The 26,801-nt window shown below is 42.7% G+C and overlaps 1 protein-coding gene across 7 annotated transcripts; it reads left to right on the plus strand.

Annotated features, from left to right (window-relative positions):
* Positions 1 to 1,275: 1,275 nt before the first annotated feature.
* On the plus strand, positions 1,276 to 25,652 carry phactr4b (phosphatase and actin regulator 4b). Of its 7 annotated transcripts, none has more exons than XM_026184773.1 (16): positions 1,276 to 1,332; positions 7,892 to 8,006; positions 8,264 to 8,308; positions 12,999 to 13,169; positions 14,266 to 14,346; positions 15,148 to 15,651; positions 16,959 to 17,282; positions 19,506 to 19,637; positions 20,661 to 21,186; positions 21,504 to 21,805; positions 21,925 to 22,123; positions 22,305 to 22,360; positions 22,628 to 22,689; positions 22,778 to 22,915; positions 23,116 to 23,192; positions 24,134 to 25,652. In XM_026184773.1, exons 3-16 carry the CDS (start codon positions 8,296 to 8,298, stop codon positions 24,147 to 24,149), a joined length of 2,601 nt encoding a protein of 866 aa, XP_026040558.1. In that variant the 5' UTR covers positions 1,276 to 1,332; positions 7,892 to 8,006; positions 8,264 to 8,295; the 3' UTR covers positions 24,150 to 25,652. The 7 variants fall into 7 exon arrangements, with proteins under 7 accessions (XP_026040558.1, XP_026040555.1, XP_026040560.1 ...); XM_026184770.1 differs by lacking the exon at positions 1,276 to 1,332 and adding an exon at positions 1,341 to 1,512; XM_026184771.1 differs by lacking the exon at positions 1,276 to 1,332 and adding an exon at positions 2,261 to 2,470.
* Positions 25,653 to 26,801: the final 1,149 nt, after the last annotated feature.

Here is a 26,801-nt window from a genome sequence, read left to right on the forward strand (position 1 = left end):
TGAAGGGTACCCTTATTGCTCCCATAGTAATTAAGAGGGTAAGTAGCAGCCAGGTGCTTCTAGTTAAATGTTTCATTAACTGGTCATCAACAAGGAGGAAAGACAATAGCAACTCTGCAGTTACTTCAGGTTATTGCTGCTTAGGGTGGATCTACAAGCTTTTAAATCATCTTTTTTTTAAATTTTCTGATAAATCCTTGAAATTGAAAGAGTGTGTCCAGTTCCTCTGCATGATGCAGGCGTCATTGTTTCAGAGTTTGAACAGCTGCTGTCAGACTGCCATTCAGCTGGGTCCATAATTTGCTGGACTCTGTTCACAACTGATCAAAAAAATCAATATTTGAGCAAAGTGAAGACTTTAAGCTTTTATTTAAGGAATTTGACATGAATTTTGAATGAAGTGTTTATTTACTATCATTTTATACACAGTCCCCCGTTTTCAGTAGAGAATTGACTGTAATTTCATATCCTTATTACTGCTGAAACAGAGTTAAGTAAAGTTGATTCTAAATTTTCACTATGGGGCCAAAAGAGCAGGAATAAAAAGGATACATCTGTTAGCTCAGAGGAATACATTGTTTAAAGAATGCTCTTTTCTTTAGTTTTCTTTTTTTATGACTTGGGAGTAAAATTTTGAAGATTTTTTTCCCACACTGTTGGTTAATTGGTCCGCTTTACTCCTCCCATTTACTCAACTAAAGAAGATTTTTTGATATTTTTTTGTGACAAATCATCAAATAATTCAAAAAGCATCAAACATAAGCGCCCCCAAAATGGAAGCAGCCAATCGATTTAGTGAGAATGGTCTCTATGAAGAGATACTGGAAAAACAAGAACAATACAGAATTTCACAGAGCATATAATACACTGAGATTATTGCTTTACAACAATCCCATCAATAACTTAATGTAGTTTATTATTGTTATTATAGTTGTTGTCACTGTTATTATTATTAAATGTTTAAATGGTTGTATTTTATTTTCGGCATCAGTCTCATTCTTACAGCGTTATAACTCAGGGTGTGTGTTTAATAAAATGTCATATGGGGGTTAAAATGATAGCAGGCTCAATCTGTACGTCAGGGCTGCCTTTATTATTTTGTTATTTTTAAGGAAGGGAAGAGAGGGTCTTCATCCTGAGAGTGTGAAGCTGGACAACATAACGGTATGCCCCTCCACCCCCTTCCCACCCCAGAGCTGTGGACTGCAAAGCCTGGTGGGTATTGAAGTCTTCACAACAAAGAGAGAAGCCGTATTCTCAACGGCTAATGCGGCGCTGTCGCTCCCACTGAGGACTACCGGTACCGAGATGCGCAGCTCGGGATGGTTTCCGGTAAGTGCGCAAAATGTTTGGACCGGGCACTGGAAGAAGGGGAAAGTGTGAGGTGAGGAAATGACCGGGCTGCTATTTTTAAGTCGGCTGTAAGTACTTTCAAAAGAGGAGGCGGCGGAGGAGGGACGTTCGTCAGGAGGGATGTAGGGCTGCTGATTCCCGAGCAGCGAGTACAACACGGTGAGTTTGCTGCAGAGATGTCTGCACAGACAATAACCTGCAAGTTGCGCTCTCAAGTTGGTCAGTGCGAAGCAGCCGTTTTCAGAAAGCGATTTGCACGTTCACAGTGCGATGCTGCGCGTGAAAGTGCTGTGTTTCTGCACAAAGCGAGTGCCACAGGGTCAGCACACATCTTTGCTCCTGCTGCAATTGTTTCACACCCTGGAACTCCATTTTCCCCGCTGATGCTCTGCTCAGGAGACCGTGCACAACAAAGGATCTGGATGATCAGGATGTGCATGGTGTGTGCCGATGAATGTCGTCGGAAGGTCCGCAGACCGGTTATTTATCCGCGTCATATTGTGCCATATATGCTACATCTAAACTATATATACTGAGAAAGAGAAATGGCCAAAACGATTGTCCCTATAGCTGTCTTATCTCTGTGTAAGTGTTGGTGCTGGTGTGCAAAAGAAAAAGAAAAAAACATGGATTACTTTTAAGGACATATGATGCATTTATGGTGGGGTGTAACACCTATAGGCCCATCTTCAGCTCACAGTAATAATTAAAAGGGTAATACATTGCCTCAGGGCCTGCATCTGTAGGCTTGATAAATCACAGCATGGCGGAAATGTCAGGAACAATGACAAATCGGGGGATAACAGACCCCACTCTATTTATGTTTATTTGTTTATTTACTCTATTTCATAAAATGTGTCTACCGGCAGAGTTTTTATTTTGAGGTGTGACACCGGAAGTCGCCGTTTTCGCTGCGTGGCTAACTTGACTCCGGTCTCTCGTTCACTCAGCAGCATCTTGACTCCACTGGCGCGAGATCCGCTCGCGGGGAGAGAGAGGGCAGGTCGGTGCCGCGAGCCTTCTCGCACGGGCTCCCGTTTTTCCTCTCCTGGTGCCGGGGAGTAGCAGCTGTTTAATTTCATGCTTTTTTACGACATTGCCCGATTCAACCTCTCAGGTAATTTTGTATTTTTGTCTCGGGAATGAAAACCGGTTAAGTAAGAGTCAGTTTAATCTCGGCGATACAATTAGAAATCCGCTGTCCGTGTAGGTCTAATTAGGACATGGATTGTTAGGGCAGCGATGAAAGATGTGCATGTGTCTGACATCAAAGTGTGATTGGAGAAATGGCAGTCTGGCAGGGCAATTTATATTTATTGTAATTTTTTCTTTTCTTATACGGATTCATCGCAGCCCATTATTATGGAGAGTGCATACTTCAAGGACGTTATAAGCTATACTGCCATGAGGAAATGAGAGTGAAGTAAATTATTCAGTTTTACTCCAGACCAGGCTGATAAACTTCCATCTCAGAGAGCCTCCTGATGGAGAGGAATAAAAATGTGTTTATAATAAGGCTATTATTTTATTGTCTCAATTTCTTTTCAATGCATTCAATGCAGCTACTGAATCTGACACACGATAAAACTTGGCTAATGGTCTCATCAGGTGTTTTCTCTCCTTAAACATGCAATGAAATCCATTTCCTGTGGTTCCATCCACCATAATAACTCTTGAAGTTAATGTGCTCTTGCAGAAAAAAAGAAGCTCATGGCTTGTGTTCGGGCTCTTTCCACTTCCCACTGGAAGCCTCCTCTTTAATGGACCATTAAGAGGAGAACCACAATGGTTAAGCTGTCGACTGTGCCTGATTCATTTGGTTAAACCGCGCAGATGAGACTAGTCTGAGCATCACATTCCTTAAAAGCTCTTTGCTGAATGTCTCAGATCAATCCTCGTTCACAGGGCATCCGCTGGCAGGGAGCAGAAGTGGGCTCCGGTGTGTAAACATGCATGTGCGCCATGGCAGAGCTTGTCGCCGATAATCAAATAACTTCACTTAAGTTATGCTTGGTTCCCCTGCAGTGCAGCCTTCACGCAGGTGGAAGGACACTACAGAAGAAAAGTTTAGCAAAGGCGAGGAGCTTTTTGGGCTCCTTGTAAAAGTGGGGCACTGGTCCCTGTGGTGAGAGGCACTTTTCTGGGGCAGGCTCTGATGACGCTCTCCCAGCACAGATTGGGAACAGACACCCTCGTCCATCCATTTCGGAAAGAGGTGTAGAAACTGTGCAGCCCGGGACAGACAGCTACAGAAAGGTCCAAGCGTAGACACAGCAACATGGGTTCGATCGCCATGTTCTGTTTTACAATCCTTATTTCTTTTTGATACCTCACTGGAATTGGCCTGTAAGTATGCCTCAGCTCAGCCTACCTGCTGCACATAATAACTTGTATTCAAACATTTGCTCGTTGTGTTCAGTTTGTTAGAGTCTACCTTGTTAGGACTTAAGCATGGAGTTAATTACTTTCTTCCAGTGATTTGGCAGCTTTTTGTGCCCAGAACCCTGGAGTGAGAAGCAGACTGCTATTTAAAGATGGCATAACTCAGCCAGCTGCTGCCGTTTCCGCTCCCATCGTAATTGAATCAACACTAGTAGACTGCGCCAGTGAGGGTGTGTGCACTCCGCAGAAGATTACACAGTCGGGACCTCTAGGCGGTCTTTAACAGTCACTTTCACATACCTGGTTGGTGCATTTGGGATTTGGAAGCCAGGCTGAAATAATCGGCCATGCAGGGATGTAGTTTGTGAATAGTGATTGATAAAGTGGGCAGGTAAGTTAGGCTTTTTTATGTATTCTTCTCTCCGAAGAGGTCAGCTCGAATTAAGAGTTTGTGTCATTAATTGATTGTGTGCATCCCGTTTTCTTCGATCTGCTTGTCCAGCTGTGTGAAGCGATATATGGCAGCTGTTAGGGGCCTCTGAGAAGGTATCTTTCATGGTTAAAACTCAGAGGTCCTGCATAGTTTCGATAAACACATTACTTTCATATCGATCTGTTCTGTACAATCAAAAAGCAGGTATAGGGTTAACAACTCAATAAGGAACTAGGCCATGAACATCCCTTTTTTTTATCTGTGACTGGCTGTGAGCGTGACAACAGCAAGTGAAACAGAACAATATTTTCCTGTGGAACGTATCTCCTCAAGCCAGTTCTTTATTTATGAAAAGCCTGAAGTGAAGTGTAGTCGAATAATCCTGTTTATATGTATAGATATATATGGAAAAGTCCCAGTGTTTTAATTTCCACCCCCTGCCTTTAATCCGCTCGTACTTTGAAGACCTAGAGATATTTTCTCTTTCCGTGGAACACTCACCGCACAGCTCGATTATTTTGAGTCATCTAGCCAAGGCTGTGGCACTGGGCGGGAGTGTAAAAAATTTCATCTCTGACCACAAATGCATCTGCCTCGTCTCAGTGGTGTTAGGGTTCTCATCCAGTCTGTGTGAGTCTGTATGCGAATGGCTGCACTACGAAGGCTACAGTAATTTCAGGCTTTCAGGCAGTGCTGTTTGGCCTGTTTGATGTGCAAGTGATGTTACTTACACTTCTTCTTTTGAAAGGGAAGCTGACCTCTGACCTGCCAGAAAATTGCCCTAGAGGAGAAATAGAGAAGAATTCCAAACTGAATATCCAGAATTATATATGTAGTGAACTGTTTGCGTTTATATATGTGATATTTGGATTATTTTGCAATACGATCACAGCTTCCTTAGACTGACAGAGCTTACCTTCAGGGTAGGACATTGGCCAGTGATAATGTTAATGATCTAGTCAAGGGCCTCCGGTAACAAAAGCCAGCACACTTTCTCTTAATATATCCCTCACTGGCAAAACCATTAGATTTCAAGGCAATAAAGCTGCAGTTTGCCTAATTTACTCAAATGTAAGATGATATGAAGGCCATTAAAACCCAGAATTTTGCCTTGCAGTGAGGCTCATCAGTAGTATTTAAGAGCAAGAAGGAATTTTGTGGCCCAAAGCCAAACTTTATGGTCTGGGTTTGGGCCACTTCGTACACTGACAATTATAACCAGCGTTTTTGTTTGGTTTTTTTCACATTAGATTGCTTGTGGTTTTCTCACTGCAGAAAACATTTGTGCCTGATTTTCTCTAAAAGATGTGGCTTCCATAGCATTTCAGCTATTTTATTGCTAAGAATGTCTAATTTGCGCTCTGCTGTACAATCATGCTTGCATGTCTTGTTCTGTCATTGAACCATTTAAACAATCAACAAACACACTGTCTTGAATTATTAATCAGGTTCAGCTGGGACTAGAACTAATGAATTAATTAGAAAATAACAACTTATTTTCTTTATAGCTGAAACTTTAAATCATTTCAATTTAATTGTATTAATATTGTGCAAAATCACAACAATAGTCACTTGAAGGAGATTTAAAGATGCCATAACAGACTCGTAATATTGTTTTATTTATAACTTTCTAGAAATGTCAGAAATGTATGAAATAATTCCCCACCATTCAGATGTTGTCATGTGCAAAGAAAGTATATGATTCCTGCAGTATATGACTAAGAAACCCACCAACACAGTAGATTTGAGAGGGTGGAGTTCTGCCTTAGTTCATTCTGTCTCATCTCACCAACAGGCTTTAATCTATACCTAGCCCTTTGATATTATCATTCCACTAAGCATGTGACAATTAACTTGTCAGCCAATTTGGAGGTTGTTGGCATATGCTAGGAAAGTGGTTACTATATCCCCAGTCACACAAAATCTGTATTCCCTTTCTGGTTGGCAAAAACCTCCTTGTGCTTGCTTTGGTTGCTAGCACATTGCTGCAGTCACCCTGAGTTTGCATGGAAATGGTTGTTAGTGAGTGTTTACAGACAAACATGAAAAACTGCAGTCAACCATGGAAGTCTGCCTGAAACCAAAGCAGTCGCTAGGAAGAGTTTTTCAATCGTAATTTGATTCAGCGAGAGCCAGCAACCTCCAGGAACCAGTGCCAACCAGTCGGCGAATGCACATTTTTCCATAGCAACTGGTCATTATGACACGTCCAAGATGGCAAACAAATCTCAAGCAAAGTGTGCATGACATCAACACCTGGTCCCCCCAAAATTCCCGACAGTTTACATACTTTAGATCAGCGATCCGCAACCTTTTTTGCGCCACGGACCGCTTTAATGTCAGACAATATTTTCACGGACCGGCCTTTAATGTGTCGCGGATAAATACAACAAAATAAAATGATACGACCAAGACAAAAACTGTGGTATTTTGTAAATATAATGATAAGCGCAAATTCACTGTGTAATTGTGTAACTTTATTAGCAGCGCCCTCCTGAAATGTGCCAACAACATCCTCCTCTCTGCCCCTTAATCCTCTCTGGTTGCTATGGTAACGCGTTAATATTTATTTCAAAATAAGACACACAACTACAACACGGGAAAAGACCCAGGGAAACCGAGTTAATGATAAAAACTCTGAAAACCATAAATTTCACACACGAGCTTCAACTCTCGCGGCCCGGTACCAAATGACTTGCAGACCATGGCCCTGGGGTTGGGGACCGCTGCTTTAAATAATATACCCAGTATGTGTATGATTGATTTAATCCATTTGATTAAAACTGCAGTAGATTGGTCCAAACCAGTGTGGTTGTAAAGTCTTTGCAGTCTTGTGTTAGTATTTGAAGGCAACATGACAGAAGATGGACCAAATGAAGGACGATTCCCAAAAACATAGTGTTGACTCAATGTGCTACAAAGCTTAGCTAGATGTGCATCAACACTATATCGTTGACAATGTATTTTTACTTCTAATTATACAGCAGTTATACTTGTTAATCAGTCAGTACTGCAAAAGTAAATATTTCTGCTTGGTTTTCTTTGCTGCCTTAATTATCAAAGCTTTTGTGTTGTGATTTTGCTTCTGTTTTCCAGCTTTTCTATTGCAAAGAATGGACGGTGCACCACTTTGAGTACATAAAATTGCTATTTGTGAGCTTGTCCATGAGCGGTTACATAACTGAAGTGTCATTTTACACACGACTCTGATTTGAATGAATGCCAGAAAGCCATTTACTCATTACCGTCACCATGTATACATCAATGGATACAAACTGTGGCATCAGACCTTTTGTGATTTAGTGGACTGGAGCTATAGTCTGCTTTAAGCTCTGTAAAGTCTGACCAAATTGTATCAGTTTTTGTTACACAGGGGCTTCTAAAGGCCTTTGTAGTATTTCCTTCTGCTTTCTTTCTCCTACAGCACGCACCTTCAAATACACAATAGATTCAGTCTGGTATTAGAAATTACTTTTTTTGCTTCATCCAAACTCATAGATACATCTTTTCCGGACATTTATTCCCGGACAGGTTCAAGCTCTGAGATATGGAGTATTATTTGTCTAGTTGTGACTTTTAGTCGGTGTGCCTGTATTTTCACGCCCAGGTGTAATCGGTTTCTCTTCGCAGTCTTATCGGAAAATTCCTGGGAAGTGTGGATCTCCTAGTTGTGTGTTGTATGTCAGACTGTGATGTGATCGACCTTGTTTTTCTCTCTTTCAGAGTGGATAGGATGGTTGGAGGTGGCATCGTCAACATGCTAGAGACCTGAAAAAATACTGCTGTACTGTTGCCAAGAACCCCGACCACCCACACCCCTCCCATGACTTTGTGTAGTGTATGTGTACGACTTTTTGCAGTTGCACAAATCCAATTAAATATACAGAAGTCAATGCACAGGAGTTTTATTTATATATCATATGCTTTATATCTGAAGGCAATCTAAAATGTTATAGCTAATACATAAAAGGGAAAAATTGCATTAAAAACTATAAATTGAAATAACAGAATAAAATGAATTATATAAAGGTATAAAATGAAACAAATGTAGAGCTGAGAATGTGTCTGCTCATGTATTAAACTTGTGTTTTTCAGGAGATGTTGATTGGTGTGCCTCAAACTCTGTAATGGAAAACCGTGGTGAGTACCGAGTTACGCGTTGTGGTTTTTTTAAATGCAGTGTTAATGCTGTGTTTCACTTTATTCCCCCATCGTGAATGACTCATTGCACACTCTTGTCAGACAGGGCTGGGGATGTTTATGTACATATGTGCGTACCTGACTTAGTCTCCCTCCCTGCTGAAGTAGCCTGTCCCAGTCTGTTATCCAGGTCAGGCCAACAGGTTCTGGAGTCATGCGGATTGGCTCAGTTCTCGCTGGAAGCCAGCCCGGCGTGGTGGCTTTATGTGGGGCACAGGAAGAGAAAAGGAACGCTGCCGAACACACTAGCTCTCCATCTTTAGAAGCAGCTCGAGATGCAGCCAAATGCTCACAAAGCTCTGATCTATCCAGGCATAATGACACAGCACAGTGCTCTGGATTCCTCTGAGGCTCAGATGAGATTTTTTTTTTCTTCTAAAGACACTCGAACGTCAAACGAAATCAAAGCACTAATTCAGGGGGTCCACTCCCGCTTTTCTTCTCATTTACAGAAAGTGCTCACTTTTTCTTTGCCTCTCCTCTTTATTTTCAAGCCTGATACAAGACTGTGCTTCTTGGCAAACATATTTCAAAGTCATGCTAATCCTTCCAAGTCTTTTTAAAATGTGATATAAGGGAGTTAAAAAAGTGTATAAAATGGTGCCTGGAGACATTAAAGGAGGCGAGCAGCATGATAAACACCCTGCACTAACATTAGGTTACTGAGCAGGAGTCAGCTAATGTTAGCGTGCAAACCCTGTATAGAAAGTGCAATGTTTATTTCTCTGATCAAACTGTCCACTCAACCTGGTCAGTGTCATTCTGTTGATGGCGATGAGAGCATACTGGACCTTTCCTTAGAAACAGTAATGCATCTGATCTTGCAAAGCATTTCTACTGGTCAAGGGTACTGATTGAAATTACATTACTATAGTTCCATTATAGTTGTGTATATATAACTATATCTTGTGTGTTGTGGTCTGAGATCTGCAGCTTCAGGTCTAGTGTCTTCTGTGTTGGTTAACTCTTTTTAATTCACTATAAAGGAATATTTTACATTGTACGGATATTACTGAGTACACGCACTGCACCGCATACTACAACACGCGCCGTATTGAAAACAAAACGTGTCTTTTCCCTGGAATGGTAGGCATCTTTCAGTGAATGCTGACCTGTGCTATGAGCCAAGGAGGGAGGGTCAGCAAGGAAGGGGGAGTCCAACTCCAGGAGGGAGGGAGGGGAGGTCTGAGGATATTGTGCGAAGGAGGGATGGGGGAAGGATTGAAGAAAAGGCACAGAAGGCGGCTAGATGACAGACACAGAGAAGCATAAAAGATCTTAGGGCATACGGGGACTTTGTCGCAGAAGAAGCACGGCAGGTGAAGGAGTTGATCTGTATCGTGTAAGGCGCACACTTAAAGGTGCAGGACAGGTAGGGGCCCCTCGGGGGCTGGATCATGGGACAGAGCCTCCGTGTGGAGATCTCAGCTCAGGACCCACAACAACAACAACATAGCCGCAGTGGTGAGTTTCTGGGCTTACATTCTTGGTGTACTTTACACAGCTGTGGTTTCCTCCATCGCTAACATCAACAACATGAAACTATTTTCTCGTTTACTAGTTTTCAAGGATAGAGGATAGAGCAGAGCTGAGGATTGGTGATTGTGTAATAAACTTTGCACAAATGTTGCGTAGCCTCCCTCCTAATTCTGCCCCTCATTCATGTTTACCACCACAAGGAATGCTAAATCACTGGGATCATGTGGCTAATTCTCTACAGTGTTTTTAACACACTCATGCATGACTTGTGCACTTATTTTCTTATGTTACACTGCACAGGAACATCAGATTGCATATGTTGTCTGGCTCAGAGGTTTTACATAATTTTGTACCGCACCAATTATTCCAAGTTTCTAAGCGCCGCACGATGTTATATGATCGTGCATTTTATGCAAGTAGTGAGTAAAAAGATGTACAGCAGTAAAACGTTACTCATATTACAGTGTCATGTAATGACATTTATTTCTACTGGATCTTAAATTGTTGAAAATGTTAGGGAACACGTTTTTTCGCAGGAAACAGTCAGCGCTCGTAAGTGGATTAAATGTCATAATCGGCCCTGACAAAGGTAACTGTTACACCGAGGTTGGAGGTATTTCCTAATATTTATCCGCCTGGACTTTTGGTTTTTGTGTTAGCGATCGGGATAGCATGCTCCTTTACAGCAACAATCTCCTTTACCCACATGCTCACCTGACCAGCCTGCCATGACTCAGTGAATCATGAGGTTAGAGGGAAATCTGGCCAGTTGCATGGGGGAGTAGTAGGTGTGCCTTCTGGATATGGCTATGTCATAGGAAGACACCAGCACAGTCACACACTCTCGTGTTTCCTGTCTGCTGTGGCTTATCTGGGCAGACTTTCTCATTAGAGTAACACTATTAAGAATGTAGCTCTGTTATGAATGGAGCTATTTTTTTATATATCATCATTCATTAGTTTCCCTGTTGTACCTTCGAGCATAGTGTTTCCATGAGCTGTACAGTGGACTATGTTATTGAATATGAGGGGAAGAGGCTGCCTTTGTTCTCTGGGAGGAAACGGCACTCCACCCTGATTCTGTGACTGCGTTTCCAGCCCCCCCCATCCCAGCCCGCCACATTATGTCTGTACTTTTTCTCTCTTTGTAGCCCTTTTTTTACCCTCTACTCCAATTCCAAAACCCACAGTCACACTCAGCTATAGTGTCACAACATGCCAGACCTCTTCACACTACAGCTGAAACAATGGCATGTTGGAGAGTTTTTCTCTGTATCTGTGAAGAATAATTTGGAGTGGATCTACAAGCTCTCTTGAACGTGACAGCTGATTTGGGTCTTCTGTACTTGTTTCTTTTTTGAGGACTTTTTTTTTGTACTAGTGGATTGGCACCTTTTATAATCGAGCTTCACTGGCTAACGGAAAAGACCGCTGAGGATATGGTCAGTCGTAGCTTTCAAATAGATGCCTGCTGCATGGGCTGAGTCCTCTGCCATCGTCATCTCTGCAGTGCTTTGGAGTGTGCAGGCCTGGCACAGCCAGCTCTTATCCTGCTTCACTGGCTTCAGCTGAGCCACTGTGGCAGAGGCGTCTCTGACAGAACGGTCTGCTGTGTGTGAGAACCTCAGTTCTGGATCGCGGAGAAGCTGCCTTAAGCAATGCTTAATCTGGATGTTATGGCAGCTGGTCTGAGTCCTCAGATTTCTACCTCGCAGAGATAAGCTGGATTTCCACAGCGTGGACATGTCTCTCGACTCCGGACTCTCTGCTGTAGTTTCCGTCAACTCTCTGCAACTTGGTCTCCTGCGTTTTCGTCATCTGTGATTTGATGCTGGCATATACACAGGACAGTAGATTTTTGGTTGCTGAATGCTCCTTGCGTCCTCATGGCGTGCTGTTTTAAGTCCCACCACCATGCAAGCTGGACACTTAGCACCCCTCTTCAAGGTAGATTAGTGTCTGCTTTTTAACTACTTGTCAAAAATGCCATTTTTAAACTCACAGTAGGGTATGAAGTTGAAGTATTGTGATTAAAACTGTTTTCCTATCCGAGGTTTACAGTCTGTCAGGCTTCTGAGGTCTGTGTAAACACTCAACTCAAATTTTACACCGCCAGCAGTGTGGAGTTAATGTGCCTGTCCTTCAGCTGCAAAAAATGGGTTTGAATCTTGTGTCAGCAACCATTCGCCTTTCTGTAGTGTCACTTAGCAAGATACTGAAACCCTGCCAGCTCCAGGGGTGCTGGACTGCAGCTAGCTGATACTGATGTATGCGTATCAGTGTGTGTGTGTGTCTCAAATAAAGAAAAAGTTTCTATCCAGGAATAACGTTTTGTTGTTTTAGTGTTCCCTGGACTGCTAAGTAAGCCACATCAGTATTGTGTGAGAGCATATTGTTGTGGGAATCAGACTGCAGGGCATTACTGTCGCCAAGACATCCTGTGTGAGCCCGAGACTGGATGTTTTACATCGGACTCTGTTCTCTCTCTGCTGGTAAATATTATGTCTGCTGAATACAGCAGCTGCAGCCTGTTTGAAAGCCTCTCCAAGCTCAGCGCGCTGTCAGTTGGCCTGTCAGTCATGTGACCCAGAGTATGTAGCCATGTCTGCAGATTGCTTTTTAGTTGAGTTCTTGAAGCCTTGGTGACACCTAATGATAATTAGTGGTTTTTAAAGAGCTTTTGCTTCTTGTTACCTGTATGTGTGGGTGTGTACATGTGTATATATTTTATATATGTATGCAGAATGACTGACAACCTTTTTCTGCTGCTTATGTCTGCATTCGTGTGTGCCCCTCTTCTCTATGGGAGCAGCGAGGGCTGAAAGGCTGATAAGGCACTAGACTCCATCCGGTTAAGGAATGTGAGTACTTGACAGCGAGAAATCCTGGCTCAGAGCCAGTGTTAGGCTTCTCCTGTTAGCTGTGGATACGTGGAGGAGTCCGTGAGCTCTCAGCGTCACCCTGCCAAAGCACGCTCGGCCCCCGAGAACTAACAGCTAAAGATAATAACCGCCATAATGATCCTGGCCCTCGTTAAAAAGCAGCAGATGAGCTCAGTTAAAATAGAAAGCGCCGCTGCTGAGTGGGGTGTCTATAATTTCATGTTATAAGTTCTATTGTATTTGTTTTAAATTTGTGCTTTCTGTTTTAGATGATGAAGCTGAGCAGCACCACAGCACAATGGTGGGAGAGGGAGGCAGCACCGGGGACAGCACCCCTCCCCCGAAGCGCAAGGGCAAGTTCTCGACCCTTGGCAAGATCTTCAAGCCGTGGAAGTGGAGGAAGAAAAAAAGCAGCGAGAAGTTCAAAGAAACTTCTGAAGGTTTGTGCTGCAAACTTGTTCTCTTTGCGAATGCCACCTCTCCTTTCACCCCAGCGGCCATATCAGTTGTATTCAAATGTCATTAAAATTCCTCTGTGAACATGTTTCCGCCCAAATGTTACAAGCAAGTTTGTCTCTCGCTATTTTCAGTGCACATAATACAATAAGATGAATACAAGATGTCTCGTTAAGAGATGACGTGTATATCATGGTGCCCTTGCGTTTTGAAGCGTCCTTTTTGGCTAATTAATCGTCTCTTTAGCAGTGTGGCACATGCCATCTGTGAACATTTAGAGGGTGGAGTTCTAACATATCATCTAATGCAGGTTTAGGCAACTCCTGGCCTCGAGTGCCGTTGTTCTGCAGGTTTTAGATCTCACCCTGTGTCAACACACCTGAATCAAATGATTAGTTCATTCCCAGGCCTCTGGAGAACTTCAAGACATATTGAGGAGGTCATTTAGCCATTTGAATCAGCTGTGTTGGATCAAGGACACATCTAAAACCTGCAGGACAGGAAAGTCGTGTCCATAGACTGTATATGAAAGATGGATGTTTTTACTGTGACACCTGCTGGTTACTGAAGTTCTAGACTTTTGGCTGTCTCCTCGATGGTTTGATGCCGGACGTGATAAGAGACCGCTGCATCTGTACGAAAAACCGAGAGCAAAGTATCGCAGAAACTTGACAGTTACAGGGTGTTTATCCTTTTGTAGAGTACTATGTACTTTTGTACAATCTGACTTCTTTCTGCAACCAGTAGAGTTGCCCTTGCTGGTCATTAAAAGTATACTGATTTAAGACACTTCTGAATTGGCTTCACTTTTCAGGCCTAGAAGCCACACCCACATGTTATATACAGTATGTTATATATAAAGATACTTGCTAACTGATTCTAAGTGTTACTGAATAATATGGGAAACTTACAACCAGAAAGCATGGTGAAGAGGTCCAGTTCAGTGACTCGAATTAGCACAACATATATATATCTATATATATTGCTTCTGGTGCATGAGATCACAGTGAAAATTTTAAATCATAAATATCTTGGTGAAAAAATGGTCTATAAAATGTCATTTCCTTTTGCTCTTGACAGAACTAGAGAGGCAGATGTCGACAAGGCGCACCCGACAGGAGCTTATAGAACAGGGGGTGCTGAAGGAGGTCCCGGACAGTGGTGAGGGGACTTGTGTGATTCAAAATGTGATATCTTTGCAAAGCTTTGTCTGCGTCTGACAGCAGCAGCCCCGAGGCAATAACGCCCACTCAGACGGTACAGTTAAGTCTTCAGCACATGATAGCAGGAACGCTGTCTTCCCATGCAGCAGGTGCCTGAGACAAATTTAGAAAAACAAATTTGAGAAAAAACTGCTTTCACCTTGCTGTTTCTCAAAGTAATGCAATGTCTGTTTAAAATTACTTGCCACTCTCCAGAGCTGAGGAAAAGTGGAACAAATTGTGCCTTGCAGCAAAATAGCTTAGAAAGGGGGGGTGTGCAAACGTTCTGCTGGTCCCGCTGTTGCAGGAGCCCATTTATTAAATCTACAGCAGCTTCTTCATCACGGCAAACACTGACTGTCCATGGGGCTTGAGTTAAGGGCACATTTTATTACTGTGGGAAAGAAAACTGCAAATAGCAATTATTTTTGAACAGTTTCTGTATTGATTTTGTAGTCTTTAAAATCTCCCCAAAAATCACCCCTCACTGTATCTGAAATCCAGATTTAAAGAAGAAATAAGCAGCAAAAAGTATGTTTAACAGTGTTATGGCTCAGTTGGATAGTTATCAGTTATCTTGCCATGCATCAGGTTAATTGTAGAATATTGAACACAGCACTACCAGTATGTAAAACTTTAAAAGATGTATCAATTTAGCATGTAATGTCCTTCCGCACTTTCTCAGTAGCTCAGAATATCATTCAGTCTTCTAATGTATTTATTTGAGTATTCACCAAGTGTTTTTGACCAATCTTTTTAGATGGAGAAGCACAAAATGTGAAGCAGTCGTATGTAAAGAATGGCCACACTCTGCCTGTTGGAGGAGGAGGAGTCATCAGTGGTGTCAGGAGCCCATGCAACCAGGGCCAACTCCCCTCAGATTCAGATTTTAGGATGAACCCTGCATGGCTCGCCCAGCCAGATGACCGAAGGGGCCGTTGTTCTCCCTCAGATGGAGACCGCCGTGGAGCTTTGGGCTCCAGGGGAACAGGACTGCATGACGATGGACGGAGAAGCGCAGGGATTGGGGCACGGGCGCAAGGGGAGGGCGAGTGGAAGTCTAATATGGCCTGGCAGGGCCACATTCACGGACAAATGGAAGAGAGCAGACATGGTGGCAGGCTTCACCCTGACGACGGGCAAAAGAGGCCAGGACTGCAGAAGGCCCCATCCGAGGACGGCAGGAGGAGTCGGCCTGCAGAAGGAGACTGGAAGCCTACACTCCCTCGGCATGCATCTGCTGAGGAGGGGAGGGCCCGGAGAGGTGAGTCACTTCCAGTAGTTGTCCTCCCTGCAATCTGAATTTTTCCACCAATTTTTACAAGTTGCAATCATAGCAGCACTGCTGTTGTCAGTGTAAGGCCATAACCGATGAAGTGCACACCTTTTACACCTTAACCTCCTTCATATTCGAAAAGTCGGTGATTCTTGGGTACCTTATCCCCTCCCTTTTGCTGTCACTTTTCTGCTTATATGCTGTCCTCCCAGATATAGACGGGCTCCTGTCAGCTCCCGGGAGGCCTGCTCCAGCTATGCTTCTTATTCAGGAACATGAGGGAATAGCTCGTCCTCTCTTCTCCTCTCCTAATTAATGTGGCGCGATCGCTATACTCATTATTGCCCTTTAAGGCTAGCACAGTGAGCTCAGTGATAATTGGTAAAGTGCCACAGCTAATTGATTTCCCAGAAAAATAGAATTTGTTCAAAAATAATGGTGTTTAGCTCTGTTTTTAGATCTCAGCTGTGTGGTTATCGCTCACGTGACAGGTTATTCTGTGCCAATGTGTAAACATGCTAGGAGTTGAAAAGTATGCAAACACTATAGCACGTCATTGCAGCAAAGAAGAAAGAAAATTTTGTCCACTTTCCTTCATGTGTCATTGCTCTGCTCTTCTTTTCATCTTACCTTGTTTTTTTCTTTTTAATGATGCTACTTTTTTTTACCTCTCCCACTCGCATTTCTATCTTTATCACATCTCCTGCTTCCTCTCTCTCTGTTCTTCAGTCTGACTTCCTGCTTTCCCCTGGATTAGTTCCTCTTTGATTTACATGGCATCACACTGATAACACTTCTGTAAATAAATAGCCCCGAACCTGAGAGCGGCAGGAATGGCGTGGGCGCAGCGGTGGGAACAGCGTGGGGGCCGGCTCGCGGGTATAGTGGGGTGGGCAGAGGGAGGTGGGTTTTTTTTGGTGGTAATTGCAGCCGCCTACTCTGTTTATCTTCACAGCTGATCCCTAGATAATGCCATTCTCAAACAAGTGCTATCACAGAGAGTGCTTGGAGTGCTTAGAGCTGTAGAAAAGTGGCTCATCGCTGAGTCTCTGAGCTGAAACATTTATAGCAATCCACTGGGATATTTGGTGAGATTTTGCTAATTCACTGAAGTGTATTTCTTATGATCATGCATAAATAGAATACAGTATATGCACTGCAGCTGAAAACCAATCATGTATTGCTTAAGTTTATCAGTCTCAGTTGACGTGCTGTAACTTTTAAAATTATATAAGCAGAATTACATGTTATGATATAAAACTATATGGTTAGCTGCTTTTTCCTTTTTTTTTTAGAATCAGACAGCCATTTTGCTCCTGACCTGGACACCCTACGTGAACCTCTGCCACCCAAACAGGTGATCATGCCTCCAAAATGGCTGGTGAGCTCCACCCCTGAACCTGGCAGCGAGTGTCCACCTCGAACTCCATCCAACCACCCCACGAGCCAGTTCTCTTCTCCGTCGGGTGTGACGTCCAAACCTGTTCGATCGGTGTCTTCTGCGTGTTCCAACACTCAGCAGTCTTCAGCCGCTGCCCTTACCCCCACTTCTCAGCCCGCCAAGCAGCCCCCTCTGCCTCCACCCAAGCCTGTGAACAGGGGCAACGCGGCCATGCTGGGTAAGCTTTTACTAACAGTAGCTTCTTAGGTTAACAGATGTTGCAGGGACAGGAAGCATACATCAACAATCCAACCCCTGCTCAGTTAGCGTGTAGTTTTCCAGCTGGCGTATACAGTATGTACATTTATGCGTCAGTGCACTACTGATGGTAAACTCTTCAGCACAACATCCTGTATACGATACTATCTTAACAGCACGAGCTGCTTTTCCCCAGTTAATTACTTATTAAGCCTGGATTATTGTAGCAGAAACGTATTCCAGCATTTTACGCTATGAGGATAACAAGGACTCCTGTGGCTGTGGGCCACTGCTTCCACAGATACAGTGTAGCGGTTCTGTGGTTTTGCCTCATCTGGGATCGTGTTTTAATTCCCAGTAGGGGGGGGGGGGGGGATTACAAAAATGCCCCATTTGTCATCAGTTTATTATACTAATTGTTGTTCTTGACACAAATAGAATACAAAATGAGTCAGTTAGGAACTTAAACTAGTTTCAGGTTAACATTTACACTACAGAGAACTCCTCGAAATCTAATTTCTCAGTACACTTGTTGACAGTTTACTATGAAGTGACTGTATTTTAAAAGCCAGGAGGCTTCTTTGCTTTGTGGCCAAGTTTATGGACAAAGAACAACTGAGACAAAAGGTGTTAATAAAACACACCGTGAAGCGGATACTGTTACAGTTACAAGGATAGTAATCATGTTCTTACCTATGTGTTTGTTTAGTGATTATCACTTCGGGAAACAGTACCATTCCCTCATAGTGCAACTCTGTTTATATACAGTTGTGTTCAAAAGATTGCATCCGCTCATCACTGGCATCGTCATGATCATCCAGGGTGGAATGATCGTAGAGCGTACGTGTGTAATGACTTTAAAAACACGAATTTGGGGCACAAGTTTGATTTTATTCTGGGTTTTCTCGATCCACTCGATCAGAAGTATACATACAGGCTCAAATATATACACTCACCCCCACTAATGTTGGGATAAATGTTCCTCAGCAAGTTACACCTCAACCAGACACTTTACTTACATAAGATCATGTTATATGGATATGTAACTACTTTGCCAAGTTTTGGAAAAAGACCGAAACTGTCAATATGAAATTCAATTCAATTCAATTTTATTTATATAGTGCCAAATCGCAACAACAGTTGCCTCAAGGCTCTTTGTATTGTAAGGTAGACCCTACAATAATACATACAGAGAAAAAACCCCAACAATCATGTGACCCCCCCTATGAGCAAGCACTTTGGCGACAGTGGGAAGGAAAAACTCCCTTTTAATAGGAAGAAACCTCCAGCTCAGGAGGGGCGGGGCCATCTGCTGTGACCGGTTGGGGTGAGAGAAGGAAGACAGGATAAAGACATGCTGTGGAAGACAGCCAGAGATTAATAAAAGGTATGACTCAGCAGAGAGGTCTATTAACACATGTTGAGTGAGAAAGGTGACCGAATATGATATGAATGACGGTAAACTGGTTTTACTGGACTGAGAGGATATCGACAAAGAAAAAACCGACACCTTGAAGCTCGACTGAAATTTTCAGCTGCCCACATGGACAAACCAAATTCCTTCTAGACAAATGTTTTGTAGTCAGACAAGACCTAGGAACATGGTACTGTCGAGCATGGTGTTGGTAGCATCATGCTCTGGGGCTGTTTTGCTGTCAGGGGTACTGGTACATCGCATAAAGTGGATGGAATAATGAAGAAGAATGACTACCTCTAAATTCTTCAACTTCTTCAACCTCAAATCAGCAGCTAGATGGTTGAAATTCCAACAAGACAATGATCCCAACACACAACAAAACTGGTTTTGGGATGGATAAAGCAGGATAACATTAAGCTTCTCGAATGGCCTTTCCAAAGACCCGACCTCAGTCAGGAAAATCTGTAGACTACACTTAAAAGTCAGATCCGTGACTCTGTGTGGATTAGAGGAAACCCAAAATAATTTAAATTGTGTGCACCAAATTCTTTTTTTTTAACTCATTAAAGATGTTTGCTGCACAATCATTCCACCCTGGAAAAAGAAAAGTTGAAACAGTTCAAATCAATCATTAAATGCCCAGAATTACTATGAAATTCATGCCCACGATGAGTGGATGTAAACTTCTGACCACAGCCGTAACTTATGAAATCAACAACACGACACCAGAAAGTAGCTGCATTCATTAAACATACAAGCTGAAGGCCTCCATCTCGTCCCTGTTAGTCTCCGCCCTGCAGGGGGGAGAAAACGCTCAGCTTCCACTCTACTGGTCCTGCTGGAAGCGAGAGTGCGACTATGATGTCTACCTGTCCCTGCCTGTCTACCTGTGCCGGCGGGCTGGAGGCCTGCGCTCAGGTAAAAGGATGCCCCCCTGGTATTTCTTTGGCTGGGGTGCCAATTTCTGGAATGCCCTCTTCAGAGTCTGCACACTTCATCATGTCGCATCCTTTCCTGCTGCCAACATATGTCTTCTGAAAAGCCTTTAACTTGTTCACCGGCCTTCATTGCTTTGGACCTGGTATATAAGAGCCGCATGCATATAACAAGCTGATAATGAGTGTGCTTACTGTATGCAGGAGACAACTTCTGTGTGAGTGCAGTTGAGTGTATTTTGCCTCTGAATAAGGGAGGGCCTTTAGCGGGTTCCAGCTGTGTTCTGCTATGCATCAAATGAATTTTATGTCTCTAATCCACTCAGCTCTCACTCAAATGGGATGGATGGGTGGACTTGAATGGATGACTGAATGGGTCGAAGAATAAAAAGGCAAAATGTTTCTAACATAAGGGCTCGACTTATTATAGAGAGGAAGTCCATTACAGTGTAGGTTACTGCATGTTGTAAGTCTGTCAGCACTGTTCACTTATTATGTCTGCTTTTAACAGAAATGTTGCCTTAAAGCTGTCCTCTGAAGTCTTAAGAGCCAAATAGCAAATATGCAAATGTGCATGCAAAACTGGAAGGTTTGCATTTGAGCTTTTTGTTTAGGAGCTTCAGGAGCTTTACTACGCTAATAGAAAAAGTGTCGGTGCGGGGTTAGTCTGGCTGTGAAGAGCATGGATGCATCTTTTTTGTCTCTGTGACCTGGAGCACTCGCTGCACACTGGTCTTTTAGAGCAAAGTGTGCGTTCATGGCCGTCATGTGAACCAACTTGCTGTACGGATGCAGTAATGCTCAGTCAGACATGTAATCCCAGCATTCGTGTGTCTTCTGTCATACCGGGTATGTTATACATGTGTGACTGATGCTTGTGCACTTGCGTCACAGTGACAAACTAGATTCAAAAGTAAAGCACTTGCTAGCAAATCACTCACACGCCTAAGCTGTAGCTGTTTTTCTTTAGCAGTTATGGTTGGATTAGCTCTTTTTCGTTTTGCAGGTGACTTCACCCAAGCAACAGGGGGCGCTAGCCTTGTTCCGGCCAAACCCTCTCCTCCGATGCCTCCTAAGAGGACCACCCCAGTCACCAAACGCAACACAGAGGACTCTGCTTCAAGCCATCCCATCATCCCCTCACCACTTTCTCTGGAGGAACACAGCAGCCTCCCCTTGGGCTTCCAGCTGCCTCCCCCTCCTCCGTCCCCTCCCCTGCCGACTCACATACCACCTTCTCCACCCCGCCAACACATACAGACCCACCACCTCCACCATCAGCACTCCTACCCCCATCCTCTCCCCCAACCCATACCAATGCTTTTCGACCCACCGAGCCCGACCAATGAGTCTCCCCAGCGCCCGGCTCCCGTACCGCTGCACATCATGATCCAGCGAGCCCTGTCCAGTCCCGGCCCGGCTCAGCCACATCCAGATGGGTCGCAGCGGGCACACACACTGCTTTTCGAAACACCTCTAGAGTACCAAGGAGGAGGTCGCCCTCTGCCTGTCAGCATTCAACCACTAAAACTGTAAGTTTCTCTGCACAGAAAAGTCTATGAATCAGTGTATACAAAGACAGTACATGGTGAAGAAGTATGGAGTCTGCACGTGATCTGTCTTTGCATGTAGCTTTCGGATCTTTTTCATCCATTTTCTAAGCTGTGTACACTTTGGACTTACTTGTATATCCATTTCAAGCTGAAAAAAAGTCCAGTCTTCATCATTGTAAAGTCAGATATAGCTGGAGGGACATATTTCAGTTAAATTCATTGAAAAACACGTCTTCAGGATTAGCCCAAAAAAACCAGAAAAAATGTTTTATATGCATGTATTTTTTTCCTGTTAGATCTGAGGATGACTACTCAGAGGAAGAAGAAGAGGAAGAAGATGATGAGGAAGAGGAGGAGTATGATGGGGAGATTCCACAGCCAGAGCTGGAGCCAAGGAGTCGCCGGTGCTTGGTCGGTGACGCTGGCATTTGTGTGATCCCACGGGGAAACGGCAATGACGACGACGAGGAAGAAGACGAGGAGGATGAGGATGAGGAAGGCGAACACGACATGCACGGGGAGGACAGTGATTCAGATGGTCCTGTGCCTCATAAAGATGAAGACTCAGATGAAGATGAGGAGGATGAGCCCCCGATGAGTAAGCATAACAAACTGATTCGGAGGTCATTTAGTGGCTTTTCTGGACTCTTTGTAAACCTGTGCAGTGTTGCTGCTCCTTCTCAGCTTACTGCATCTCTCCGCTTGGCTTTTATCCAGGCGCACTGGCCAGCAGGGTGAAGAGAAAGGACACCCTGGCTCTGAAGCTGAGCAGCCGTCCCTCTGCTCCCGACAGGGATAGGTTTACGCAGGAGAGAAGCAGCCGAGATGACCACCCTCCAGGACAGACCGGCCTCACTTGGCAGAGCAGAGAGCAGTGGGAAGCCATTCGCACACAAATCGGCACTGCACTCACGAGGTAAAGATGAGCGGTATCATTGTATTGTTTAAAATGACAGCAGTGAAACTGCATTTCCTGAAGAAATTAGACCAATTTTTAAAAGATCCTTGACCTGCTTATTACCTGAATGTCCAAGTGAAGTAAATGTGTAAAAATAGGACTCCATTTTTCTTTTTTCTTTTCTTTTTTTTAATTTCAGGCGACTAAGTCAGAGACCCACTGCTGAGGAACTCGAGCAAAGAAACATCCTCCAGCGTTAGTATTAACTCTCTCTGTCTTTGTTCATGATCCTTGACTTGTTTGGACTCCTTTGTTTCTGGGTTTTAGCAAAACCCCTCCTCATTCTTTCGTCTGATGCTTTTGCCTCAGCATTTGTCAACAAAGTACATTTCACATCTGTCAACAACAAGCACATATCTAATTTTAGAAATTGCTTTTAAACCTGCCATCAAACCAAGCCTTTTATGCCAAAGTCTAAATTTGGCTCTTCTATTCTTTCTCCCATCTTTGTTCTCCCCTCAGCTAAAAATCAGGCTGACAGACAAGCCGAAGTTCGAGAGATCAAGCGACGGCTGACCAGAAAGGTGAAGCAGCACGCCGGCAAACATCCCAGTGTTAAACCATGTATTTACCTGATATTAAACTGACATAAAAAAAACATCTTTATTGTAGCTGAGTCAAAGACCCACGGTTGCAGAACTACAGGCAAGAAAAATCTTGCGATTCCACGAGTATGTGGAAGTCACAGATGCCCAGGACTACGATAGAAGAGCAGACAAGCCGTGGACTAAGCTCACTCCTGCCGACAAGGTAATCAGCTGCATATAAAGGCTTTATCGGCACACCCGCTTTCTGATACAGCACTTTACAAAATGTCCAAGACAGTGTTACAAACATATGATTTTAAATGTTAAACATGTGCAACTCCTTTAGGTTAATGTAATTTTTAGCAGTATATTGTCTCGTTTTCTTTCTGAGTTCATGTTTAACCAAATTGCTGTTTTGTCTAGGCGGCCATCCGGAAGGAGCTCAATGATTATAAGAGCACTGAAATGGAGGTTCATGAAGAGAGCAGAATTTACACAAGGTAGACCTTTTAGTTGAAACTTGACTGGCTGATTGATTGCTTTGGTCAAATGAGTGAGGTACTGTGTTTTGCTGATTTGTTTTTCTACACCACTACTTCATATTGGTGGGGTACGGAGTCTATCTCAGCTGTTATAAACCGAGAAACTGGTTTATAACACTCTGGACAGCTCATGAGTCCATCGCAGAGCTAAAGGAGAGACAGATGAACCTCTCACACTCGCGTTCACATCTACGGCCAATTTAGAATCACCCATTAAGCTAACATGCATGACCACCCAAAACCTAGGCCTTTGGGAGGAAGACGGGTACCTGGAGCACAGGGAAGCCATGCAAACACCACACAGTTTTGTTTTTGTTGTTATTTATTTCTCCTGGTTGTGTCAGGGAAACAATGAAATATGTAATGCACACTTGAGAGTGATGCATCTTTGAACACTTCCTGCCATTTGCAGCCAACCTTGGCGCTCATCCTGAAGACATCTCCCCCCCAACAGCAGGTTTTAGCCAAAGGAGCTTGTTACCTTGCTACTGTGTCAACACTGTTTATTTCATACTCCTTCAATTGTTAACGACCTTCAGGATGTCACTTATTTTAGTCTGTAGACATCGGCTGCCTTAGCTACACATGCACTGTGTCCTGTGATTGCTTTACACTTAAAGCCATCTTGTGTTGCTTGCACCTAAACACTTTAAATATGAATTAGCAGCAGTGGTGATCTGCTACTACATTAATAGAGTTGTGACCAGTAAACATCCATGTAGTCATCTTTCTTGTGCATGCCTGGTTGAATGGCAGAATCCAGCACTAACAACGGGCAGAAGAAGACTTTTAGAGCAAAATCTGTACCTTAAATAGCAATATAATGAATTTCCGTGCATTAAAAGCTTAAGGATTACAAAGGTGTGATCTTGCCTCATGAGAGCTGTTTGTTTCTTTAGGTTCCATCGGCCTTAACATCCCTGCTTCCGGATAAAGAAGCACTTAAGATCTCCGGCAAAGAAGCATCTGCTCCCTATGCAGACAGATCGCCCTTTTGCGCCTCTTGAATGTACTGTTATCAGGGAAAGCCTGGAACCGACTCCACACGAGAATGCTTCTTGCTTGTCCTCCATCGCCCTCTCACTACATTGCTTTCACTGAACCGAGGTGTTGGTGGGTGGAGACCAGATGCAGTATTTCTCCCAGACGGCAGGGGGAACCACGTGCCAATAAAGTGGAGAAGTGGCAAAGGACCTACAGGGCTTACTCTCACTCTGCTGTTGTGTGGTGCCCCTCAGGGACTCGGATATAGTTACAACCTTTAATGCGGCCTCGTCCTGTGTTGCCTTTTTCTTTTTTCTTCTTCTTCTTTACTGTATATGGAAAAGCTAACTCATCTTTGCTAATGTAATAACGTAGAATAAAAATGGTAACAATAATGATGACCTATAACACTTCACACAGTAATAATAGACACAAACGGTCAGGAGTTGGCTGAAGACTTAAATATTCTGTTTTAGAACTGGACATCTCTGGGATATCGTGTGTTTGTTATCCACTCTACAGACTGCTGCTGTGATACGTTAGAGTGAAACTGGAAGAGATCTCATTGCAAAATATTCTGTAATGCACAAAATATTTTCTATTACAATTTTGATCACAAGGGTAGTGACAGCTTTTCTTTGAGCCTTCTTTATTATTATGATTATTATTATTATTATTATTTGGCTTGCCTGTGTTTGTGGTTGTGATGTGAGTCGGCCTTTTAATAGCTATAGAAAAAGGTCAGGAGGCTGTTGGTGTTTTAATGCGTGCCAACACACCCAATACTGGTTTTCATATCACTGATTTCTGCAACCCACTGCATGAGCCATTACAAAATCCAGTGCCACCGCGTCTGGATAATCTCTCTTCATTTATACTTTTTTCTTTTGTAAGTTTTTGTACTTCCCTTTAAAGATTGAACATGCAATACATTCTGTAGCCATTTTAAATAAGGTCGTTACGATAGTGTCTAAACTAAGAGTTAAATGTAAGTTGCTTCAAGTGTAGATCAGGGATTTATCACAAAAAAAGGAAAAAAACCACACCTGAAAACGCATAATCGGTCAACAGAAACTCAGTTTGGCTGGAACTTTTTGAAACTGCAGAAGTGTTTTACCTTGTCTTGTCTGGCCAGTAGCTTACAGGGTTCTCAGTGCTGTGTGTATAAGTTGATATAGGTTTATCTGATGCTTCTGTATATCTTGTCTTCCTTTTATTTGAAAAGAAATTTTAAATATAAAAGTATTATAGGTTGCTATTTTTTTAAGCAGAACATGAGTTTATGATTAAATGCTACAAGAATGGGAATATGAAAGTGCACCTTTCTGTAAATCTGAGTTCATTTTTAATTGAATGTGGAGTTGTATGAGCTGACAGTCTTCTTTTTAATTGTAAATAGTCTGGATCTAATTAAAAATCTTGCAATTCCTCGAACCTTCTTGTGAAACAACTCTGCAACTGAGGTCCAGTAGACCAAATGACTGTTCAGGTTGAGTCTTTTGTCTAAGCTGGAACGCCTAAAGAAACAGTGGGTTTGCAGCAACACCTGGTGGCGATTTAAGTTTTTGCACTGTCTTTTGATTATTTTTTTTTTTTTAATTGCTGGTTTAAAGGCCTTTAGTGTAATTTAAAATGTATTTTAAGTAATAGGTTATATTTTAGATTGACACCAAAGGGTGGAGGTGTCAAACATGAGCCCTGGGGGCCAGATTTGTTCCCGCAAAGACTCCAATCTGGGCCACTTGATGGTAGTTTTGGAATATGTGAAGGAGGGAATAGATTTTAAACTTTTAACTATATTTTTAGAAATTTTACAGGTTTTCCTACTGATAAAATCTCCCATATGGGAGTAATTAAGCCATAGATAAATAATCAAAAGTTCCTGCTTTTTCATATGGACTATAGTCATTTATTTTTACAATGGGCCCACAGTAAAAATAAGTAAATAATTAGAACAATGAAAAACTAATCTTGTGTGAATTACCAACATCTTTCAATTTTGTAATTACTGAAAAGTCTGGACAGTTAGCTGCCAGAACCTTTTCTGTAATTTTACTTGTTTATTTGTTTGTGCTAATAGATTTCTTTCATTTACTACAGCAGTATGTCTTCATCGTGTACAAAAAACCGAGAGGTATAGTTGAAATTGCACTTTTCATATTATTGGGATTAAATGTGTAGGTAAAGGTCTTCACAGTGAGAAAATTGAGAGTTTTGCTAGTAGCTTTAGCGTCAGCTAAAGAAAGAAAGACAAGACTGAAGGTAAAATATGTTCACAGATCTTTAAGGTCTGGGTTGGACAAAAGGAAATCTAGTTACAAAATATACAACAGATAAGGGACAACCTAAAAAAAAAAAGGTTTGTAGGTTACTGATAAATTTTTATCTCTTAATATCAATTAGACATAAAAGTGATACAAGATGGATTAAGGTGAAAATCAAAAGATTCCCAACAGTCTCTGTGTTAATATCAGCTGGTCAGCATTTTCTTTACATTACATACAGCTTGCTTAATTATTGAGCTGTACAAGATAACAGAAATATTAACTATATAAGGTAAAGGTTTTATATTACGCATTCAAC

Source organism: Astatotilapia calliptera, chromosome 11, assembly GCF_900246225.1.
Source record: "Astatotilapia calliptera chromosome 11, fAstCal1.2, whole genome shotgun sequence".
In the NCBI taxonomy this organism is placed as follows: Eukaryota; Metazoa; Chordata; class Actinopteri; order Cichliformes; family Cichlidae; genus Astatotilapia; species Astatotilapia calliptera.